General features: G+C 46.1%; 1 protein-coding gene across 5 annotated transcripts in view; it reads left to right on the forward strand.

Moving 5' to 3' along the window:
• LONP1 (lon peptidase 1, mitochondrial) overlaps window positions 1-12,204 on the forward strand; it is a 571,467-nt gene that overhangs the window by 284,184 nt on the left and 275,079 nt on the right. For all 5 annotated transcript variants that reach the window (XM_073586323.1, XM_073586320.1, XM_073586321.1 and 2 more), the window contains one exon: window positions 712-799. In XM_073586323.1, the coding sequence (XP_073442424.1) occupies window positions 712-799 (88 nt within the window). The remainder of the gene's footprint in view (window positions 1-711; window positions 800-12,204) is intronic.

Below are 12,204 nucleotides of genomic sequence, written 5' to 3' on the forward strand. Positions count from 1 at the left end.
CAGCTTAAATGTTATTTCCAAAGTAGCAAGTTATTCCCTATGGATACGATAACTTGCATGGAGATGGCTTGCTGATTGCTGGGTGTCTGGCTGCTGGGATCTCAAGGGTTCTGAGATCAGGACTTATCTTGAATGCAGAAAATGAATAGAGAGAACAAAGATTCGCCAAAAATGAAATATGTAAGAATTAATTATAATTTAAGAATTGTATTCTGAATCGGCCTCCATAAATCTGAGCATCTCAGTTTGTTGTAACATTTAATCTGCGTTTGTATTTTTTTTTTTTCCATTTCGTCAGCAGAGTTTAGTGATTCCACATGTTTTCACCTAATTCATCATTTGCGAATTTTTAAAAATCCACATACATTTGCATCAACTCTACTCCAATTCTCCCCTGGTGTAATGTTATGACTGTTGTTCAAGAGTCTAATTTTTTTCCACTTTTTTTTTTTTTTACTTTACGCCAAATAAATGAACCTCACTTGCTATTTTAATGAATTTGGTGCCATAAAAAAAGCAAAAAAAAGCATATGATAAATCTGGACACCTTTGTTTTCTATATGGAGGTCTGTCTTTCAATGCTTGAGACATTTTGCAAGATAAGAAAGGCTGACAATATCATGCTACATTTTTTAGCTTAGGCAAATGTAATTCTGTTGAATATGCATCTTTGTATAAACTTAAAATGCAGCTTCTAAACTTTTTTTCCAGGAGAACATATGTTGGCGCCATGCCAGGAAAAATAATCCAGTGTCTAAAGAAGACCAAAACTGAAAATCCTCTAATTCTTATTGATGAGGTTAGTGCATTCAATGCTGTATGTTTAAAGAAGCACTCATATCAAAGTTTGTGTGTGTATATACAGTACAGACCAAAAGTTTGGACACACCTCATTCAAAGAGTTTTCTTTATTTTCATGACTATGAAAATTGTAGATTCACTCCGAAGGCATCAAAACTATGAATTAACTCAAGTGGAATTATATAATTAACAAAAAGTGTGAAACAACTGAAAATGTCTTATATTCTAGGTTCTTCAAAGTAGCCACCTTTTGCTTTGATTACTGCTTTGCACACTCTTGGCATTCTCTTGATGAGCTTCAAGAGGTATTCACCGGAAATGGTTTTCACTTCACAGGTGTGCCCTGTCAGGTTTAATAAGTGGGATTTCTTGCCTTATAAATGGAGTTTGGGACCAACAGTTGTGTTGTGCAGAAGTCTGGTGGATACACAGCTGATAGTTACCATCTTGCTCCATATATACAATGTGCAAATAGACTATATTACCTGAGCACGGTCGGCTCATTTCCATGATGCGGTCCAGGGAGGAGTACGTGCCCACCCCAACACGCGTTTCGGCCTGTGCCTTTGTAGGCAAAACACTGCAAGATGCGTGCATGGGTACGCCAAAAGTTCCAATCATAACACGTGCACAAAACATACCGGAGTCCAAGGCAGGGTACGTGTTAGGGATCACACAAGAGTTCCTAGAAAGGATGCGTGCTAGGACACGTCAGAGTCCAAGACGAGGTGCGTGCTGGGAGACACGCCAGAGTCCAAGGCAGGGTGCGTGCGAGGAGAGACGCCAGGGTCCAAGACAGGTGCGTGGCATCGGACTCCGAACGACTGGCAAGGACCGACAGGATCCAGGCATCAGGATGTAGTCATCTGATTCCGGACTTCTGGCAGTGGTCGGCAGGCTTCGGTGTTGTGAGTTCATTTTCCCCTTCATTACTGAGGCCCGAGGAACTCCCTCTTCTGGTAAAGAAAGGTAGTGAGCCTGATTGTCAAACACCTGAGGCTGATGATTGTGACTGGCTGAGTGGAGTTACGGACTGGATATAATGCTGCCGACGCCCTTCTGCCCTGCGGGTGATTTCTCTGTGGGATCCTTGGAGACCAGTCTGAATTCCTGCTCCTCCAAAGCTAAGTTTGCTGCTCGGCCTTTTGCTTTTGTGCTTTGACTTTGTTTTTGCTTTGTTTTTCTGAATTTCTGCCATTCCCTGCTGGGGTGTGCTGAATTCATTTAGCTCTGTCTTCTGAAAATACCTGAGTGCTGATTCAGTTTTTGAAGCCTAGCTGCTTCAGGGCCTTTTTCATATCAGCTGGTTGGCTTTTGTCTTTGATAGGGTTTTGGCAGATTGCAGACAGCAGCCTTCCTATCCTTTCCTATCTAGGTAGTTTTGGGGCCCCGTCTTTGCTTAGTCTATCTTTCTGTCTGTGTAACTATTTTCATCTTGCTTCACCGTCCTTATATGTTGGGGGCTGCCTATTGCTTTGGGGTCTGCTCTGGGGCAGTTTAGTTTTCTCCTTTCTTTCTTTAGGCCTATGTATTTCTCCGGCTGAGATCGAGGGGTCTAGGGCATCGTAGGAACCCCCCACGGCTACTGCTAGTTGTGTTGACAGGTTCAGGGGTCTGCAGTCTGATAGTTGCCAACTTCTCTGGTTTTCTGGACTTAGCTTGTATTTCTGCTTTTGCCTCCTACGGTGACTCAATCATAACAGAATCACCCGCCATACCGCAGATCCTAGGGTACTCAATAGCAGGAAAGAATTGTATAAAAAAAAAAAAAAAAAGTGTGTATATTTTTTCCTCTATATCTCTGAGGCCGTAGGGGGAATTTTTTTTTCTCTCAATGGAGATAAAGCAATTGTCTGATCGTGTGGAGCAGCTCGCTGCGGAAGTGCGGGGAATTTCCACCTACCTTGCTCATTCACATGCTGCTGAACCAAAGATTCCTACACCTGATGTATTTTTTGGGATCGATCTAAATTTTTGAATTTCAAAAATAATTGTAAATTATTTTTTGCCTTGAAGCCTAACTCGTCAGGGAGCTCCACGCAGCAGGTTAAAATTGTCATCTCTTTGCTGCGTGGCGATCCCCAGGATTGGGCGTTTTCTTTGAAACCAGATGATCCTATTCTGACTAATGTGAACGCATTCTTTCAAGCTTTGGGGTTGTTGTATGACGAACCTAATGCCATTGATCAGGCTGAAAAGACCCTGCTGGCACTGAGCCAGGGTCGTGATTCTGCAGAATTGTACTGTCAAAAATTCCGAAAGTGGGCAGTACTTACTACCTGGAATGATAATGCCTTGGCTGCTCTCTTTCGGAAGTGGTTGTCAGAAGCCGTAAAAGATACTATGGTGGGATTTCCTGTTCCCTCTGGTCTTGACGATTCTATGTCATTAGCCATTCAGGTTGATCGGCGTTTGCGCGAACGCAAAGCTGCACGAGAGGTGTTGCCACCTGTTGAACAAATGTCTGAACCTATGCAATGTGATAGAGTTTTGTCCAGAGAGCAGCATCAGGAGTTCAGAAGGCGTAATAAGTTGTGTTTTTTCTGTGGAGATGCCTCGCATACTATTTCTGTCTGTCCCAAACGAGAGAAACGCTTTGCACACACGTTTTCTGTTGGGGGTGTTCAACTTAAGTTTCTTCTGGCTATTACTCTGATCTGCTCCCTGTCCACATTTTCCGCCAAGGCGTTTGTGGATTCGGGAGCAGCCCTAAACCTAATGGACTTCGATTTTGCTAAACGTTGTGGATTTCCGATGACACCTCTGCAGACGCCTATCCCTTTGAGGGGAATTGATGCTACTCCTTTGGCTAAAAATAAACCCCAGTTTTGGACCCAGATGGTAATGTGGGTCGCCCTAGACCATCAAGAAAATTGCAGATTTCTGGTGTTGCATAATCTGCATGATACTGTTGTTCTGGGGTTTCCCTGGTTACAGATTCATAATCCAGGTGTTTTCCACCTCTCCTCAGTCGCATGATGTTCCTGATTATTTGGCGGACTTTTATGATGTATTTAGTGAGAATGAGTCTGCGTCTCTGCCTCCTCATAGGAGTTATGACACTGCAATTGAACTGAGCCCGGGGTGTAAATTTCCCAAGGGTCGGCTCTTCAATTTTATCTGTACCCGAGCACAAGGCTATGCGATCCTATATTAAGGAGGCGTTGGAGAAGGGTCATATTAGACCATCCTCGTCACCCTTGGGTGCCGGTTTTATTTTTGTAGCCAAAAAGGATGGATCATTAAGACCTTGTATTGATTATCGTGCCCTCAACAAAATTACTGTTAAATATCAGTATCCGTTACCCCTGATTTCTGATATATTCTCCAGAGTTAAAGGTGCTTGCTGGTTTACCAAGCTTGACCTCAGGGGGGCGTATAATCTTATTCGCATTAAGCATGGGGATGAATGGAAGACGGCGTTTAATACTCCGGAGGGACATTTTGAGTACCTGGTGATGCCTTTTGGGCTCACTAATGCCCCTTCTGTCTTCCAGTGCTTCATGAACAATATTTTCCGAGATTTTGTCGATACATTTTTGATTATCTATCTGGATGATATTTTGATCTTCTCCAAGGATTGGGATTCTCATGTGGAACATATTCGGACTGTGTTCCAGATCTTGAGGGAGAATTCCCTGTATGTCAAGGGATCTAAATGCCTTTTTGGAGTGCAGAGGATTTCTTTTTTGGGATTTATTTTGTCCCCGTCAACTATTGAAATGGACCCGGCCAAGGTACAGGCCATTCACGATTGGGTTCAGCCCACTTCTTTGAAGGCCCTCCAGAAGTTTTTGGGTTTTGCTAATTTTTATCGGAAATTTATAGCAAAATTTTCTAGTATTGCCAAGCCATTGACTGATTTGACTAAAAAGGGTGCTGATGTGTTAAATTGGTCTCCGGAGGCTGTTTCTTCCTTTCAGGAGTTGAAGCGAAGATTCACCTCCGCCCCGGTTTTGCGGCAACCTGATGTCTCACTTCCATTCCAGGTAGAGGTGGATGCTTCTGAGATTGGTGCAGGAGCTGTTTTGTCCCAAAAGGATCCTGTAACATCTAAAATGAATCCCTGTGCTTTCTTTTCCCGAAAGTTCTCTCCATCTGAACGTAACTATGATGTGGGGAATCGGGAACTGTTGGCCATGAAATGGGCATTTGAGGAGTGGAGACATTGGTTGGAGGGAGCTAAGCATCAAGTCGTGGTCCTCACTGACCACAAGAATTTGATTTACCTAGAGTCGGCTAAACGCTTGAACCCTAGACAGGCTAGATGGGCCTTGTTTTTTACACGTTTTGATTTTGTGGTTTCTTTTCTTCCTGGAACAAAGAATGTCAAGGCAGACGCCCTCTCTAGGAGCTTCCTTGCTGATTCTCATGTGGTGACCAAGCCTGCTACCATCTTAGGCGAAGGGGTAGTTCTTTCTGCCATCTCGCCCGATTTGAGACGTGCTCTGGAAGAGTTCCAGGAGGACAAACCTGAGCGTTGTCCCAGTGGAAAGTTGTATGTTCCTGACCAGTGGAAGAAGAGAGTGATGTCTGAAGTTCATTGCTCTGCATTGGCTGGTCATCCAGGTATTTTTGGTACTAGAGATCTGGTGAGTCGGTTTTTTTGGTGGCCCTCTTTGTCTCATGATGTCAGGAATTTTGTGCAGTCCTGTGGGACGTGCTCCCGGTCTAAATCGTGTTCTCGCTCTAGTGGGTTGTTGATGCCTTTGCCTGTCCCCAAGAGGCCATGGACCCATATTTCAATGGATTTCATCTCTGATATGCTTGTCTCTCAGAGGATGACTGTTATTTGGGTGATTTGTGATAGGTTCTCTAAGATGGTTCATCTTGTACCACTCCCTAAGTTGCCGTCTTCCTCTGAGTTGGTGCCCCTGTTTTTACAACAGGTGGTTCGTTTGCACGGGATTCCTGAGAACATTGTATCTGACAGAGGAGTGCAGTTTGTGTCTAGATTTTGGAGAACTTTCTGTTCCAGGCTGGGAATTCAGTTGTCCTTCTCCTCTGCTTTTCACCCTCAGACCAATGGGCAGACAGAGAACAAACCAGACCTTGGAGTCATATTTGAGATGTTTTATTTCTGCTGATCAGGATGATTGGGTTTCATTTTTGCCCTTGGCCGAATTTGCTTTGAATAATAGAGCTAGTTCTGCCACTTTGATGTCACCTTTTTTTTGTAACTTTGGGTTTCATCCTCGATTTTCTTCAGGGCAGGTGGAGCCCTCTGCCTGCCCAGGTGTTGACACTGTGGTGGAGAGAATGCACCAGATCTGGGACCAAGTGGTGGATAAGTTATCTCTCTTCCAGGAGAAGGCCCAGGGGTTTTCCAACCGACATAGGACCATTGGTCCCCAGTTTAAGGTTGGTGATATGGTGTGGTTATCATCAAAAAATATTGCTATGAAAGTGGCTTCTCCTAAGTTTAAGCCTAGATTTATTGGACCTTACAAGATTGTGGAGATTATTAATCCGGTCTCTTTTCGTTTGGCTCTTCCTGTCACATTTAAAATCCATAATGTGTTCCATAAATCTTTGTTGAAGAGGTTTGTTGAACCTGTTGTTCCGGGGGTGGCACCTCCAGACCCTGTATTGGTTGAAGGTAACATGGAATATGAGGTAGAGAAAGTACTGGATTCCCGTCTGGCTAGACGGAGACTCCAGTATTTGGTTAAGTGGAAGGGTTATGGTCAGGAGGATAATTCCTGGGTCTCCGCCTCTGATATTCATGCCAAACGATTGGTGCGTGCCTTTCATCGGGCTCACCCTGATCGCCCTGGTGGCATAGTTGAGGGTTCGGTGACCCCTCCTCAAGGGGGAGGTACTGTTGTGAGTTCATTTTCCCCTTCATTACTGAGGCCCGAGGAACTCCCTCTTCTGGTAAAGAAAGGTAGTGAGCCTGATTGTCAAACACCTGAGGCTGATGATTGTGACTGGCTGAGTGGAGTTACGGTCTGGATATAATGCTGCCGACGCCCTTCTGCCCTGCGGGTGATTTCTCTGTGGGATCCTTGGAGACCAGTCTGAATTCCTGCTCCTCCAAAGCTAAGTTTGCTGCTCGGCCTTTTGCTTTTGTGCTTTGAATTTGTTTTTGCTTTGTTTTTCTGGATTTCTGCCATTCCCTGCTGGGGTGTGCTGAATTCATTTAGCTCTGTCTTCTGAAAATACCTGAGTGCTGATTCAGTTTTTGAAGCCTAGCTGCTTCAGGGCCTTTTTCATATCAGCTGGTTGGCTTTTGTCTTTGATACTGTTTTGGCAAATTGTAGACAGCAGCCTTCCTATCCTTTCCTATCTAGGTAGTTTTGGGGCCCCGTCTTTGCTCAGTCTATCTTTCTGTCTGTTAGTATTTTCATCTTGCTTCACAGTCATTATATGTTGGGGGCTGCCTATTGCTTTGGGGTCTGCTCTGGGGCAGTTTAGTTTTCCCCTTTCTTTCTTTAGGCCTATGTATTTCTCCGGCTGTGATCGAGGGGTCTAGGGCATCGTAGGAACCCCCCACGGCTACTGCTAGTTGTGTTGATAGGTTCAGAGGTCTGCAATCTGATAGTTGCCAACTTCTCTGGTTTTCTGGACTTAGCTTGTATTTCTGCTTTTGCCTCCTACGGTGACTCAATCATAACACTTCGGGAATCCGGCAGACAAACCAAGAGACGAGGCAGGGTGCGTGCAAGGAGACACGTCAGGATCAGGTTCACAGGACGGAGGCCTGCGCATGCCGAGGGGCATGCCAGGGACATGTACAATATAAACAAGGACGGAGACCTGTGCGTGTAGAGGGACAGGTACAAGGACGGAGACCTGCGCGTGTAGAGGGACATGCCAGGAACAGATGAGACAGAGTCCTGCACGTGCAGAGAGGCACGCCAGGGTCAGGCGAGGCAGAGTCCTGCGCGTGCAGAGAGGCACGCCAGGGTCAGGCGAGGCAGAGTCCTGCATGTGCAGAGAGGCACACCAGGGTCAGGCGAGGCAAGGTCCTGCACGTGGAAAGAGGCACTTCAGGGTTCAAGTACAAGGTTAGGGCCTGTGCGTGCAAGAGGGCACGACAGGTTACATGGCAAAAACCTGCGCATACTTTTACAGAAGCACGGGGAGGTATGCCATGGGCAGGCGAGGGCCTGCACGTACTATAGAGAGCACGAAGAGCACAGTGTAGAAACAGCGTGAGGTGCAAGGGAGCAAGAGAGCACGGCTGGGTCACTGGCTAGCTGATCGGGCTGCGGCACTGACAGACGGGCAAGACTCCAGTGAACCCGGCTGAGGCATGGCAGGCGACACAGCTGTCACTGACCGAGCACAGCTGAGGCACAAGCAGTTGGGCACGTCTAGGGGGGGCACGGCTGAGGCACAAACAAGAGGCTAGGAAGGCCAGGCGCATGCAAAGGGCACACAAAGCAACAAGGCAAAGAAAAGCAAGAAACAAGGCAAGGCGAGGCAGGGTACGGAACACGGAGCGGAACATAGGCAGAAACACAGAGTCAGGTCAGAGCAAGGAACAGAGCTAGCAGCGGAGCGTAGGCTGAAGCCCAGAGCCGGGCCAAGGTAAAGCCTAGGGACAAGACATAGAAATGTGCAAGAGAGCACAAAAGGTAAGAGAGGAGGAATGGTGCGTGTGCCAAGAGGCACTGCAGAGCACCATAGGAAGAGAGCGAGGCAGAACAAGCAAGCACCAGTACTTCCGGGTCAGGACCAGGGAGCGACCTTGGGTTCAGATCCTCCAGGATCATAGTGCATAGCTAGGACAGCCTGGGTAGAACCATAGAGAAAGTCACATGATCTGGAGTTCCAGGAACACAGCGGATTGCAGAGTCAGAGCAGGACTGGAGCATAGGAAGGGTCACATGATCAGGGTTCAGGAATACAGCAGATTGCAGAGTCAGACAGAGACGGATGGTTACCCAGCAACAGTGTGCAGCCATGAGGTAAGGCGCGCGTGCACACTGCTCCAGGCATCTTGCGGCATAACAGACATCGTGGACATGGCGGGCATGACAGTGTGCACTGTTGTGAGTTAATTTTCCCCTTCGTCACTGAGGTCTGGTGAACTCCCTATTCTGGTAAAGGACGGTAATGAGCCTGATTATCAGGCACCTGAGCCTAATGATGATGACTGGCTGAGTGGAGTCACTGACTGGATATAAGGCTGCCGACGCCCTTCTGCCCTGCGGGTGATTTCTCTGTGGACTTCTAGGACACCAGTCTGATTCCTGCTCCTCTAAAGCTAAGTTTTCTGCTTTGCCTTTTTGCATTTGTGTTTTGTTTTTTGTTTGCCTTGCTTTCCTGGATTCTGCCATTCCCTGGTGGGGTGAGCTGAATCTCCTTTTGCCTGTTGCTCTTTCTTCAGAATATTCCTGAGTACTGACATAGTCTTTTTGAAGCCTAGCGTCTTCATGGCCTTTTTCACTGTCAGTCTGTTGGCTCTTATTTTCATAGGGTTTTTCACGGATTGCAGACAGCAGCCTTCCTGTCCTTTCCTATCTAGTTAGCTTGGGCCCCGTCTTTGCTCAGTCTATCTTTCTGTCTGTGTTGTGTTCTTTCTTCTTGCTTCATCGTCATTATATGTGGGGGGCTGCCTTTTTCTTTGGGGTCTGCTCTGGGGCAGTTTAGATTTCCCTTTCTGTCTTTAGGCTATCTAGTCCTCCGGCTGTGATCGAGGGGTCTAGGGCATCGTAGGAACCCCCCACGGCTACTGCTAGTTGTGTTGATAGGTTCAGGGGTCTGCAATCCGATAGCTGCCAACCTCTCTGGTTTTCTGGACTTAGCTTGCATTTCTGTTTTTGCCTCCTACGGTGACTCAATCATAACAGAATCACCCGCCATACCGCAGATCCTAGGGTACTCAATAGCAGGAAAGAATTGTGTTTAAAAAAAAAAAAAAGTGTGTATATTCTTTCCTCTATATCTCTGAGGCCGTAGGGGGAATTTTTTTTTTCTCTCAATGGAGATAAAACAATTGTCTGATCGTGTGGAGCAGCTCGCTGCGGAAGTGCGGGGAATTTCCGCCTACCTTGCTCGTTCACATGCTGTTGAACCAAAGTTCCCTATACCTGATGTATTTTTTGGGGATCGATCTAAATTTTTGAGTTTCAAAAATAATTGTAAATTATTTTTTGCCTTGAAGCCTAATTCGTCAGGGAACTCCGCGCAGCAGGTTAAAATTATCAGCTCTTTGCTGCGTGGCGATCCCCAGGATTGGGCGTTTTCTTTGAAACCAGATGATCCTATTCTGACTAATGTGAACGCATTCTTTCAAGCCTTGGGGTTGTTGTATGACGAACCTAATGCTGTTGATCAGGCTGAAAAGACTCTGTTGGCATTGAGCCAGGGTCGAGATTCTGCAGAGTTGTACTGTCAAAAGTTCCGAAAGTGGGCGGTCCTTACTACCTGGAATGATAATGCCTTGGCTGCTCTCTTTCGGAAGGGTTTGTCAGAGGCCGTAAAAGATACTATGGTGGGATTTCCTGTTCCCTCTGGTCTGGACGATTCTATGTCATTAGCCATTCAGGTTGATCGGCGTTTACGTGAACGCAGGATTGCACGAGAGGTGTTGCCACCGGTTGAACAGACGTCTGAACCTATGCAATGTGATAGTTTTGTCTAAGGCGCAACGTCAGGAGTTCAGAAGGCGTAATAAGCTGTGCTTTTTCTGTGGCGATGCCTCGCATATTATTTCTATTTGTCCTAAACGAGAGAAACGCTTTGCACACACGTTTTCTGTTGGTGGTGTTCAACCTAAGTTTCTTCTGGCAATTACTCTGATCTGCTCCCTGTCCACATTTTCCGCCAAGTCTTTTGTGGATTCGGGAGCAGCGCTAACCCTAATGGACTTGGATTTTGCTAAATGTTGTGGATTTCCGATAACACCTCTGCAGACGCCTATCCCTTTGAGGGGGATTGATGCTACTCCTTTGGTGAAAAATAAACCTCAGTTTTGGACCCAGGTGGTCATCCGGGTCGCCCCAGACCATCAAGAAAATTGCAGATTTTTGGTGTTGCATGGTCTGCATGATGCCGTTGTTCTGGGGTTTCCCTGGTTGCAAATTCATAATCCAGTTTTGGATTGGAAATCTGTGTCTGTGGTGAGTTGGGGTTGTCGGTGTGCCTTTAGTGAGGCTCCGGTTTTTTCCACCTCTCCTCAGTCGCATGATGTTCCTGACTATTTGGCGGACTTTTATGATGTATTTAGTGAGAATGCGTCCTTGCCTCCTCATAGGAGTTATGCAATTGAACTGAGCCCGGGGTGTAAATGTCCCAAGAGTCGGCTCTTCAATTTAGCTGTACCCGAGCACGAGGCTATGCGGTCCTATATTAAGGAGGCGTTGGAGAAGGGTCATATTAGACCATCCTCTTCACCCTTAGGTGCCGGTTTTTTTTTTGTGGCCAAAAAGGATGGTTCTTTAAGGCCTTGTATTGATTATCGTGCCCTCAACAAAATTACTATTAAATATCAGTATCCGTTACCCCTGATTTCGGATCTATTCTCTAGAGTTAGAGGTGCTTGCTGGTTTACCAAGCTTGACCTCAGGGGGGCGTATAATCTTATCCGCATTAAGCAGGGGGATGAATGGAAGTACCTAGTGATGCCTTTTGGGCTCACTAATGCCCATTCTGTCTTCCAGTGCTTCATGAACGATATTTTCCGAGACTTTGTCGATAAATTTTTGATTATCTATCTGCATGATATTTTGATCTTCTCCAAGGATTGGGATTCTCATGTGGAACATATTCGGACTGTGTTCCGGATCTTCAGGGAGAATTCCCTGTATGTCAAAGGATCGAAATGCCTTTTTGGAGTACAGAGGATTTCATTTTTGGGATTTATTTTGTCTCCATTAACTATTGAAATGGATCCGGCCAAGGTGCAGGCCATTTATGATTGGGTTTAGCCCACTTCTTTGAAGGCCCTCCAGAAGTTTTTGGGTTTAGCTAATTTTTATCGGAAATTTATAGCAAAATTATCTAGTATTGCCAAGCCATTGACTGATCTGACTAAGAAGGATGCTGATGTGTTGAATTGGTCTCCGGAGGCTGTTGCTTGCTTTCAGGAGCTGAAGCGAAGATTTACCTCCGCCCTGGTTTTGCGGCAACCTGATGTCTCACTCCCGTTCCAGGTAGAGGTGGATGCTTCTGAGATTGGTGCAGGAGCTGTTTTGTCCCAAAAGGATCCTGTAACATCTAAAATGAATCCCTGTGCTTTCTTTTCCCGAAAGTTCTCTCCATCTGAACGTAACTATGATGTGGGGAATCGGGAACTGTTGGCCATGAAATGGGCATTTGAGGAGTGGAGACATTGGTTGGAGGGAGCTAAGCATCAAGTTGTGGTCCTCACTGACCACAAGAATATGATTAATCTAGAGTCGGCTAAACGCTTGAACCCTAGACAGGCTATGTGGGCCTTGTTTTTTACAC

This window comes from Dendrobates tinctorius, unplaced genomic scaffold (genome assembly GCF_039654945.1).
Source record: "Dendrobates tinctorius isolate UK_male_01 unplaced genomic scaffold, ASM3965494v1 ptg000092l, whole genome shotgun sequence".
Lineage (NCBI taxonomy): Eukaryota > Metazoa > Chordata > Amphibia > Anura > Dendrobatidae > Dendrobates > Dendrobates tinctorius.